Genomic DNA, 10,757 nt, shown 5'->3' with positions numbered 1-10,757 from the left:
GGGCTGAAAGCTGATGCTTTTAGCCGTGGGAGACCAGGATCCATGGCCCCTTTGTAGGCTATTAACATCAGTCCTCAGCTGTCGGAATAGCCAGTGCTATTATAGGGCGAGCCCACGCCATATTTTTCTGTAAAAGAATCTTTTTTTCATTAAGTACATGTCCAGAATTGTGCACACACACTATGCCAATTGTATTTGTCACTGACCTGTATATATCTACGTATTCTATACGGATTTACTGTATGTAATCCATCTCTCCTATCCTGTCGGCTCCTGCAGTGATTCTACAGAAGCCGACTGTCACGGATCCTGGAGTGGACCCACTGGATCACGGAACCTACCGACCCTGGGTGGAACCGACCCCTATACAGGGAGCGTTAGGGGCATGCCCAGGGGGAAAGTATACCGCCATAGCTGGTACCAGAGGGACGGCAACTGAGTTCCCGGCTATTCTTCTATCTCTCGATGAAATATAAAGACATATATATTCTATCCGTTTCTAACCTGTCACGCCCAGTATGTCAAGAACTGCAGCTATAGGCTCATAGGATGCAAGTGATCATTATGACAGGCGAGAACTACAAGTCCCAGATTATGAAAGCTGCAGATACAAGTCTATCGTGTAACGGCAGAAGAGAACTACAAGTCCCAGGGAGTGAGGGCTGGAACCATATGCTGTGGTTATGAGGAGAGAACCACAAGTCCCACAACGTCAGCGCTCCTTCCACCTGCAGTAGTGACTGCTCCCCACGTGACTGGAGTGGTCACATGTCCGTGACGTCATCATTGCTAGTCACCCGCTGCAGTTTCTGGGAATCCTGGCGCCTCATGCTGTGGTTCGGGTTTGGATTCGGGGGTTTCGGGCAGCTGAAGTCCGGGACAGCAACCGCACTGAGCTCCCCAGAGCCCGTGCAGCTCCGCGGCCTGGAGAGGAAGACGCTCGCCAAGTCCGTGCCGTCGTGGAGTTACACCGCCTACGTGACAGGTGCGCCACCTGCTGGCCACAGCCTTTATGGCTCCTTATGAGCTCTGCCGTTCTGCCCCACGCAGGACTGCACTGAGTGTGAGACAGGTGCGCCACCTGCTGGCCACAGCCTTTATGGCTCCTTATGAGCTCTGCCGTTCTGCCCCACGCAGGACTGCACTGAGTGTGACAGGTGCGCCACCTGCTGGCCACAGCCTTTATGGCTGCTTATGAGCTCTGCCGTTCTGCCCCCACGCAGGACTGCACTGAGTGTGTGACAGGTGCGCCACCTGATGGCCACAGCCTTTATGGCTGCTTATGAGCTCTGCCGTTCTGCCCCACGCAGGACTGCACTGAGTGTGTGACAGGTGCGCCACCTGATGGCCACAGCCTTTATGGCTCCTTATGAGCTCTGCCGTTCTGCCCCCACGCAGGACTGCACTGAGTGTGTGACAGGTGCGCCACCTGATGGCCACAGCCTTTATGGCTGCTTATGAGCTCTGCCGTTCTGCCCCACGCAGGACTGCACTGAGTGTGTGACAGGTGCGCCACCTGATGGCCACAGCCTTTATGGCTGCTTATGAGCTCTGCCGTTCTGCCCCACGCAGGACTGCACTGAGTGTGTGACAGGTGCGCTACCTGATGGCCACAGCCTTTATGGCTGCTTATGAGCTCTGCCGTTCTGCCCCACGCAGGACTGCATTGAGTGTGTGACAGGTGCGCCACCTGATGGCCACAGCCTTTATGGCTGCTTATGAGCTCTGCCGTTCTGCCCCCGCAGGACTGCACTGAGTGTGTGACAGGTGCGCCACCTGATGGCCACAGCCTTTATGGCTGCTTATGAGCTCTGCCGTTCTGCCCCACGCAGGACTGCACTGAGTGTGTGACAGGTGCGCTACCTGATGGCCACAGCCTTTATGGCTGCTTATGAGCTCTGCCGTTCTGCCCCACGCAGGACTGCACTGAGTGTGTGACAGGTGCGCTACCTGATGGCCACAGCCTTTATGGCTGCTTATGAGCTCTGCCGTTCTGCCCCACGCAGGACTGCATTGAGTGTGTGACAGGTGCGCCACCTGATGGCCACAGCCTTTATGGCTCCTTATGAGCTCTGCCGTTCTGCCCCACGCAGGACTGCACTGAGTGTGTGACAGGTGCGCCACCTGATGGCCACAGCCTTTATGGCTGCTTATGAGCTCTGCCGTTCTGCCCCACGCAGGACTGCACTGAGTGTGTGACAGGTGCGCCACCTGATGGCCACAGCCTTTATGGCTGCTTTTGAGTTCCGCCCCATGTAGGACTGAGTGTGTGACATGGAGCTCGCTAGTTTTATTGGAACTTAAAGGGGGTTTCCAGTTATAATTTTCTAGCTGATTTTTTTCTTGCTTTTTGTTAAAAAATAATAAATTAACCATTCCTTACCTTTCCTGCTCCAGCTCTTCCCTGCTGTCCTGGGCTTTGTTGATAGGCTGCAGTGGTGACATGATGTTTCCAGTGCACATGACCACTGCATCTAATCACTGGGCTCAGCAGCATCTGTCTATGTTGGCAGAGGCCAGTGGTTGGCTGCAGCGGTGACGTAAGTAAAGCACACAGGACCACTGCAGCCAATCATTGGGCTCTGCCAATATAGACAGTATGAGCCGCTAAGTCCAGTGATTGGTTGCCGAGGTCACTTGGCCTGTAGTCGTGTTACCACTGCAGCCAATCACTGGGCTATGTCAATTTAGACAGCACAAAGTGCTGAGCCCAGTAATTGGCCACAGCGGTCACTTGCACTGTAGTCAATCACTGGGCTCAGCAGGTCGTGCTGTCTGTATTGGCAGAACCCAGTAATTGAGCTTTTAGCAATATAGACAGTAAAAGCTAACTGAGATGGATCAGGGAAGGAAAAGGCTGGCACAGATGAGGGTCAAGGATAGAGAATGCCTGCGCTGAGATGGGTCAGGGATGGAGAAGACTGACACTGAGATGGGTCAGGGATGGAGAAGGCTGGCACTGAGATGGGTCAGGGATGGAGAAGGCTGACACTGAGATGGGTCAGGGATGGAGAAGGCTGACACTGAGATGGGTCAGGGATGGAGAAGGCTGGCACTGAGATGGGTCAGGGATGGAGAAGGCTGGCACTGAGATGGGTCAGGGATGGAGAAGGCTGGCACTGAGATGGGTCAGGGATGGAGAAGGCTGGCACTGAGATGGGTCAGGGATGGAGAAGGCTGACACTGAGATGGGTCAGGGATGGAGAAGGCTGACACTGAGATGGGTCAGGGATGGAGAAGGCTGACACTGAGATGGGTCAGGGATGGAGAAGGCTGACACTGAGATGGGTCAGGGATGGAGAAGGCTGGCACTGAGATGGGTCAGGGATGGAGAAGGCTGGCACTGAGATGGGTCAGGGATGGAGAAGGCTGGCACTGAGATGGGTCAGGGATGGAGAAGGCTGACACTGAGATGGGTCAGGGATGGAGAAGGCTGACACTGAGATGGGTCAGGGATGGAGAAGGCTGACACTGAGATGGGTCAGGGATGGAGAAGGCTGGCACTGAGCTGGGTCAGGGATGGAGAAGGCTGACACAGAGGAGTGTCATTGATGGAGAAGGCTGGCACTGACATAGGTCAGTGATGGAGAAAGCTGGAACAGAGGAGGGTCAGGGATGGAGAAGGCTGGCACTGAGATGGGTCAGGGATGGAGAAGGCTGACACAGAGGAGTGTCATTGATGGAGAAGGCTGGCACTGACATAGGTCAGTGATGGAGAAAGCTGGAACAGAGGAGGGTCAGGGATGGAGAAGGCTGGCACTGAGATGGGTCAGGGATGGAGAAAGCTGGAACAGAGGAGGGTCAGGGATGGAGAAGGCTGGCACTGAGATGGGTCAGGGATGGAGAAGGCTGACACTGAGATGGGTCAGGGATGGAGAAGGCTGACACTGAGATGGGTCAGGGATGGAGAAGGCTGGCACTGAGCTGGGTCAGGGATGGAGAAGGCTGACACAGAGGAGTGTCATTGATGGAGAAGGCTGGCACTGACATAGGTCAGTGATGGAGAAAGCTGGAACAGAGGAGGGTCAGGGATGGAGAAGGCTGGCACTGAGATGGGTCAGGGATGGAGAAGGCTGACACAGAGGAGTGTCATTGATGGAGAAGGCTGGCACTGACATAGGTCAGTGATGGAGAAAGCTGGAACAGAGGAGGGTCAGGGATGGAGAAGGCTGGCACTGAGATGGGTCAGGGATGGAGAAAGCTGGAACAGAGGAGGGTCAGGGATGGAGAAGGCTGGCACTGAGATGGGTTAGGGATGAAGAAGGCTGGCACTGAGATGGGTCAGGGATGGAGAAGGCTGACACAGAGGAGGGTCAGGGATGGAGAAGATTGGCACTGAGATGGGTCAGGGATGGAGAAGGCTGACACAGAGGATGGTCAGAGATGGAGAAGGCTGGCTCCTGTGATGGGTCTGGGATGGAGAAGGTTGGCTCAGAGGAGGGTCAGGGATGGAGAAGGCTGGCTCCTGTGATGGGTCTGGGATGGAGAAGGTTGGCTCAGAGGAGGGTCAGGGATGGGGAAGGCTGGCACTGAGATGGGTCAGGGATGGAGAAGGCTGGCACAGAAGAGGATCAGGGATGTAGAAGGCTGGCACTGAGATGGATCAGGGAAGAAGGAGGCTGGCAATGAGGCTCCTTCCTGGCAGCTGGACGGTGATGGCAGATATAACCCATTAGTTTTTGTGATTTGCAGATGACGGTTCCCTACTCTTGTCCGGGTGCATCGCTGGGAGCCCTCAGCAGTCCATCTGGTTCCATCATCTGGATTGTCGGGATGTTCTGCCATCAGAGAAATATCTCCTTGTCCTAATAAAAGGAAGGGCAGAGTGCTGGGATGTTGCCCACCTGGATTGTGCGGGGACCGCGCCAGAACCCATGTGGAAGATGGAGTTATCGGATGTACACAATGCTGGTATATATAGTCTTACTGTATGTACACTGTAGGTCTTGTCATATTAAATTATTTACTTCTAATACTAAACACATTTCTTGTAGGTGCATCAGGCCTAAGTCCATCTCTAGTCTTTACATAGTGGAGTCCTGGAACTTTAACCAGGTCCGGACCACCCATCTACTTTATACGACCATGTGGTCTGCATTTCTAGAATGTCAGTACAGAATAAGCTTGGATAAGATTGTGCAGCTATGGGACTCCACACACCGAGAAGGCAGAGATGGATTATAAATGTCTCTGCCTTCTCTATCACTCTACACACAGCGCTGAACAAGTTCTATATATAAAGAATGGGGAGTGATAACGGTATATGCCCCTCTTGACCCACTGGTCATGTGATCACTGTGTATAGTGAGGGAGCAGGAGCTGCTGGATCCTAGGAGACTCCAGAAAGCTCTACTATGCAGCCAGGAGGCTGAATTGCCCCTGTTACTGGGGCTAATAAACCAGCCCCTGTTACAGAGGAAATCAAATAATTAAACAGGATTTAAATACTATATTAAAAACAAATAAAAAGTAGGTAAAAAAAAAAAAATTATTGCCAATCCAAACTGTTGTTAATAGACCCCTTAACAAAATAACCTCCATTGTATTTTGTAATTATAGCTTTCCCCTTGGTGGATAAAGGACACGTCTTACTTCAACCTCCGTTCTTCAGGGAACTTCCACCCTCACTTCAGGCTCAGAAGATGGCTCTGGGAAATGAGCACGTCGTTCTGCTGACATCTGATGGGAAGGTGCTGACCTGGGGAGCAGGGAGGTATGGACGAGTATTGGCAGTACACTATAGCATACACTGACACCCTTTTGTGTCTTATTCTTATATTGGACCTCTGGTTGTCAGACATGGACAGCTGGGACACGGAGATGTGGAGGACGTGTCAGAACCTCGTCTAGTGGAAGCTCTGCATGGGGTGACGATGAGTGAGGTGGCAGCAGGAGGATGGCATTCAGTCGCTGTCAGCGGTAAGAATCTCAGCTAAATGAATAGTATTATAAACTGCTGGAGTGGTCAGTTTTTGCTTTTATTTTGTTCCTTTTGCTTCCCTGAGTATGCCAGTATTCGTCTTTATAAAATCTGCCATTCACTTCTAGAGATATGAGCTTGTTTATGTAATTCTAATTTTTGTGGTCTTTTCCAAAGGAAGTGTGGCTCAAAGGATCCTCTGGGGCGTGTCTCTAGGCTGTCCTGCAACGCCCCAGAGGATCCTGTAAGCCACACCTCTCTTGGCAAAGACCATAAAAGTGTATCCCTAAATAAAAACGCCCAGTTCTCTGGGACCGTATGTCAGATTTTAGAAGAATATTAGCTGGAATACTCAGGGGAGAAGTGGGAATAAAATAAGAGCAAAAACTGGAACCTTCTGAGCTGGTGACAGATCCCCCTTCAAGAAGTTACTGAAAGACCGCTACCTGGTTAAGAAACAAACTAACCGTGTCTCCTACTCTAGAAAGTGGAGACATATATTGCTGGGGATGGAATGAATCTGGGCAGCTCGGACTTCCTTCGAAGACTTTACAACTAGAACGTAAGGGCTGTATGTATACTGTATGTTTACCGCTTACCATGCCACATTAGACCGCCCAGACTTTACCTTTTTTTCAGGGGTTTCCTTCGAAGAAGGACCTACGGGGTGTGACATGGATGAAGACAGCGAATTTATTGGACTTCAGGCTTTTCCAGCTTTAATTGATTTACCGCAAGAAATAGAAGTGGCAAAAGCCGGCTGTGGGTCTCGTCATACCGCCGCAGTGACACGTAAGGGCTGGTTCATGCTAAAGCCAGTTAGACACATTTAGTGGGGGAACGTCAGAGAATGTAGGCGGCTGATGGTGACCCGCGGGATTAGTCTGGCCGACTTTGTCATAGTGGCTTGGGTAACATGCATCCATCAGTCACACATAAGGGCAAGCATTTTGTGGGATTATCCAGTAGTCATGGGAGTGTCGGGTTTCTCTGGACAGTGATGAGACCAGCTCTTTATTGATGACATGTTCTCATCTGGTTTCACAGGTTCTGGAGAGCTGTTCACATGGGGATGGGGTAAGTACAAGGTTATTTTCTTAGTATATACCAGAGATGGACAAATTAATTTGTAGGACACTGATCCAGGGTCCCTGTCCGTAATCCGTGAGCTGCCTCCTACCTACGGCATCCCAGATCCTCTGGAGACAGTAGTATTTATTTATTTTACTCATTTATATAACGCCATTGTTTCCACAGTGCTTTACAGACATTATGATCGCTGTCCCCTATGGGGCTCACAATCTAGGTTCCCTATCAGTATGTCTTTGGAATATGGGAGGAAACTAGAGAACCTGGAAGAAACCCACGCAAACACGAGGAGAACATACAAACTCCTTGCAGATGTTGTCCTTGGTGGGATTTGTACCCAGGACTCCAGTGCTGCGCCGTGCCACCCCAATGGTTATAATAATGGTTATCGGTCATTCTGGTACCCTTCTTGTTTTGTTCTGAAACTCGAATAGACTCGTGCATGGTGGAGTCTTCCCTCTGGTCCAGAGTGTCAGCAGTACTGCTCTCTGGATGCCTGTTCAGCAGTACCCTATGTCTGATGACACTATATAGAGGGACCACTGTATTTAGAGGTCATGTGCAAGGTACTACTACAACTAGCAGAGCAGCAGAATTAAGTTACAGGGGTTTTTTCAGTTTCAGAAAGCCTATGTTCAGGCTACAGTCTATTTTGAAAAAAAAAAATCAGACTTTTCTCTAATCACCCTCTCAGATCCAGTGCTGAGTCTCCGCTACTTCCTGTGTTTGATATTTTTATAGCTAGTCAGCTTTGGCAGAGCCACTGATTGTCTGTCCGCTGCCTATAACATCATGTCCTCCCTCTATATAAACGGAATCTCTCCAAAACTGAATTTCATGTGTTTGCTCCCTCTTTCGACCTACTTACACCCGATATTACAGTTACCTCGGGTGGTTCATCCATAACCCCCCAGCAGCATTCCTGCTGCCTTGGGGTCGTATCTGACACAGAACTTTCCTTTATTTTCTATATTCGATCACTTACTCGCTCATGTCACTGGTATCTAAAAACATCTCCAGAATCCAACCTTTTCCCAACTTTGAAACTGTAAAGACTCTCACTGTCGCTCTCATTCATTCTCGTCTGGACTACTGCACTCCCTTCTGATCAGTCTCCCTCTTACTAAACTTTCACCCTTCCAATCAGGTTCTGAATGCAGCAGCCTTGGTGGTATTTCTGTCCAGCCACCTCACTGATGCCTCCACCTTGTGCCAGTCATTGCACTGGTTACCAAATCACTGCAGAATACACTACGGACTGCTCACTCACACACAAAGCTCTCCACAGTTCTGCATCACCCTACATCTCCTCCCTCATCTGTTTTACACCTTACCCGTGCTCTCCATTCTGCAACTAATCTAAGGCCAACATTCTCCATAATCGAGACCTCTTATTGCCATCTCCAAGACTTCTTTTGTGCTGCACCAGTTTTCTGGAATGCACTACCCCAGACGATCTCACTAATATCTAGCCCCGATAGTTGTAAGCGTGCCCCTAAAACACATCTCTTTAGACAGGCCTATCACCTCACTAATCTAACTCTGCCCTGTTTCCACTTCTGATCTTCCCCAGAATCTTAAGGCCCTGTTACACATAACGATGTCCCAGTGATCCCACCAACGATCCGACATGGATGGGATCGCTGGGGCATAGTTAGGCTGATCGCTGGTGAGCTGTCACATAGACAGCCCCTCCAGTGATCAGGACCAGCGAGCAAGCTGGTTTGTAATGTAAACATCGGGTATCCAGGAGCCGCGGCTCTTGGATACCCGCTGTTTACCTTGGAAACCGGCCATGGCTCCTGGATACCTGCTGTTTACATTACAAACCAGCATCCAGCATCGCTGATCGCTGGTCTCTCGCTGCCACATGCAGCGATGCGTGCTGGCCAGCGGGAGACCAGCGATCAAAAAATGGCCCAGGCCGAACGAGCACGATCAGCGATACCCGGCAGGGGTCACTGATCCCCGTCACACACAGTGATCTCGCTGGCGAGAATGCTGTGGCGTCACAAAATTAGCGATCTCGCTAGCGAGATCACTGTGTGTGACGGGGCCTTTAGCCCTGCTATTCATCTGTCTCCACATCCTCCATGCTAACCAATAGCACTTGGTGACTGCACTTGTACAGATCCAGACTGATTACTGGCTCCTGCAGCTTTATATCATAACCCCGATATATTATAATGATGGCTGGCCTATACATGACAGCACGCTCTACCTATTGTGACCGTCCCCATCTCCTTACAGATTGTAAGCTAGCAGGACCCTCACTGCTTGTCTATACAAGTCCACGCTCAATTGTAAAGTGCTGGGAATATATTGGTGCTATAGAAATAAAATAATTATGACTAACCCCATTTCCTTCTCCACTCCAGGTAAATACGGTCAGCTTGGACACGGAGACACCAAGAATCTGGACCAGCCAAAACGGGTGGAATTTTTTTACCAGAATAAATTTTGCGTGACAGATGTAACTTGTGGACATTGGAGCACTTATGTAACGTGCGGCCTGGGAGCGAAATAAAACAGTTTTTTTTACAGTTTCTGTATTTATGGTTTGGAATAATGTTGTATTGACTGTCTATATGGCGATATCCAGGCTTGGGCCAAAGTCTGCAGTCACGTCTGTGGACAGAAGCCAAACGAGACTGGTCGGCACGTGATTGCATTTGTGACTGCCGACCTGCCCGTGGCATACCGCGGATACATGAGTGTGTGGTGACCACGCTGTCACTTATCCCGTGTAAATCAGCAGTTACATGCCAAGGGCCATACATAGAAATCATGGGGCCCTGGAGCAGAAGTCCTGACTAGGACCAAGCACAAACCCCACCGGACTGCACTCGCTCGGTGACTGGCTGCAGCCTTTTCTCCCCATCCCTGACATCCCCTGTAAGAAGCTCCCTGCCTGACACCTATCACTCCGCCATGGGGTGGCGCTGCAGACCCCAATGTGGCCATCACAGACCTACTGTCCGGCCACAACGTTTCCTACAGAGCCAACAGAGGAAAGTTGCTAAATGAGAAAATGTGGCAGGAAAAGGTCCCTGACATGAACTGCTCTCATCCCCGGCCGGTGCCACCGCTCTGATTGCAGGGCCGGATCTCAATGATTGATAAGTAAGCAATAGTGATGTGTCGTTCGTGAACGATCCGATTCAAAGAGCTGTCTCCCTGCTGTGAAGGAAATGAGCCGGCTCTGCAGGGTGAACGAGCCGAGTCTTTTTTTTTTATGGCGCCTGGCAGCTTAGTGAAGCCTGACAGTGATTCATCTGGGGGGGGGGGGGAGGAGCAGCCAGAAGAGGAGGACGTGTAATTGTGGACTGTGAATAAATGCAGGGGAGTTAACCCTTCAGTCCCAAATATACACTGCCAGTTCCTCCATGGCATATATGGCATGGAGGGACTCAGCACATTGTTTGTCATCATCTGCAATGACCTGTGCGTTACCTTTAGTCCCGAATAAAGATCTACTTTACTGGCCCCTCATCCCTGGCGTATACATACAGTATATAGTATATGTTGGAGGAGAGACTCCGCACATTGTTTGGTATATCATCTTCTCATAGTGTTAGGCCAGGTTCCACATTGCGTTAATGGCCCTGTGTTCAACGGGATCCGTTACATAGCAAGCGGCACTAACGCTATGTAACGGACGCGTTAACGCACCCATTGGCCACAATGCTACTAACGCATCCAAACGGATGCCAAAATCGACATGATGCGTTACTTCATGACGCACCCC

General features: G+C 50.6%; 1 protein-coding gene across 1 annotated transcript; it reads left to right on the top strand.

Annotated features, from left to right (window-relative positions):
• The first annotated feature begins 703 nt into the window (after nucleotides 1-703).
• Nucleotides 704-9,555, top strand: RCCD1 (RCC1 domain containing 1). The gene is made up of 8 exons (XM_073566702.1): nucleotides 704-985; nucleotides 4,693-4,911; nucleotides 5,560-5,713; nucleotides 5,798-5,919; nucleotides 6,405-6,482; nucleotides 6,560-6,712; nucleotides 6,968-6,997; nucleotides 9,388-9,555. The coding sequence occupies exons 1-8, from the start codon at nucleotides 769-771 to the stop codon at nucleotides 9,534-9,536; spliced, it is 1,122 nt and encodes a 373-aa protein (XP_073422803.1). The 5' UTR covers nucleotides 704-768; the 3' UTR covers nucleotides 9,537-9,555.
• Nucleotides 9,556-10,757: the final 1,202 nt, after the last annotated feature.

The sequence above is a fragment of the Dendrobates tinctorius genome, unplaced genomic scaffold (assembly GCF_039654945.1).
Source record: "Dendrobates tinctorius isolate UK_male_01 unplaced genomic scaffold, ASM3965494v1 ptg000019l, whole genome shotgun sequence".
NCBI lineage: Eukaryota > Metazoa > Chordata > Amphibia > Anura > Dendrobatidae > Dendrobates > Dendrobates tinctorius.
This window is presented reverse-complemented; position numbering and strand designations above follow the sequence as displayed.

Bases quoted from the DNA above. Each gene is read 5' to 3' on its own strand.
- RCCD1 (XM_073566702.1), top strand. From the start codon at position 769: ATGTCCGTGACGTCATCATTGCTAGTCACCCGCTGCAGTTTCTGGGAA. The intron at 986-4,692 runs GTGCGCCACCTG...TGTGATTTGCAG, and splicing joins TTACACCGCCTACGTGACAG to ATGACGGTTCCCTACTCTTG. The intron at 5,920-6,404 runs GTAAGAATCTCA...CTCCTACTCTAG, and splicing joins GCATTCAGTCGCTGTCAGCG to AAAGTGGAGACATATATTGC.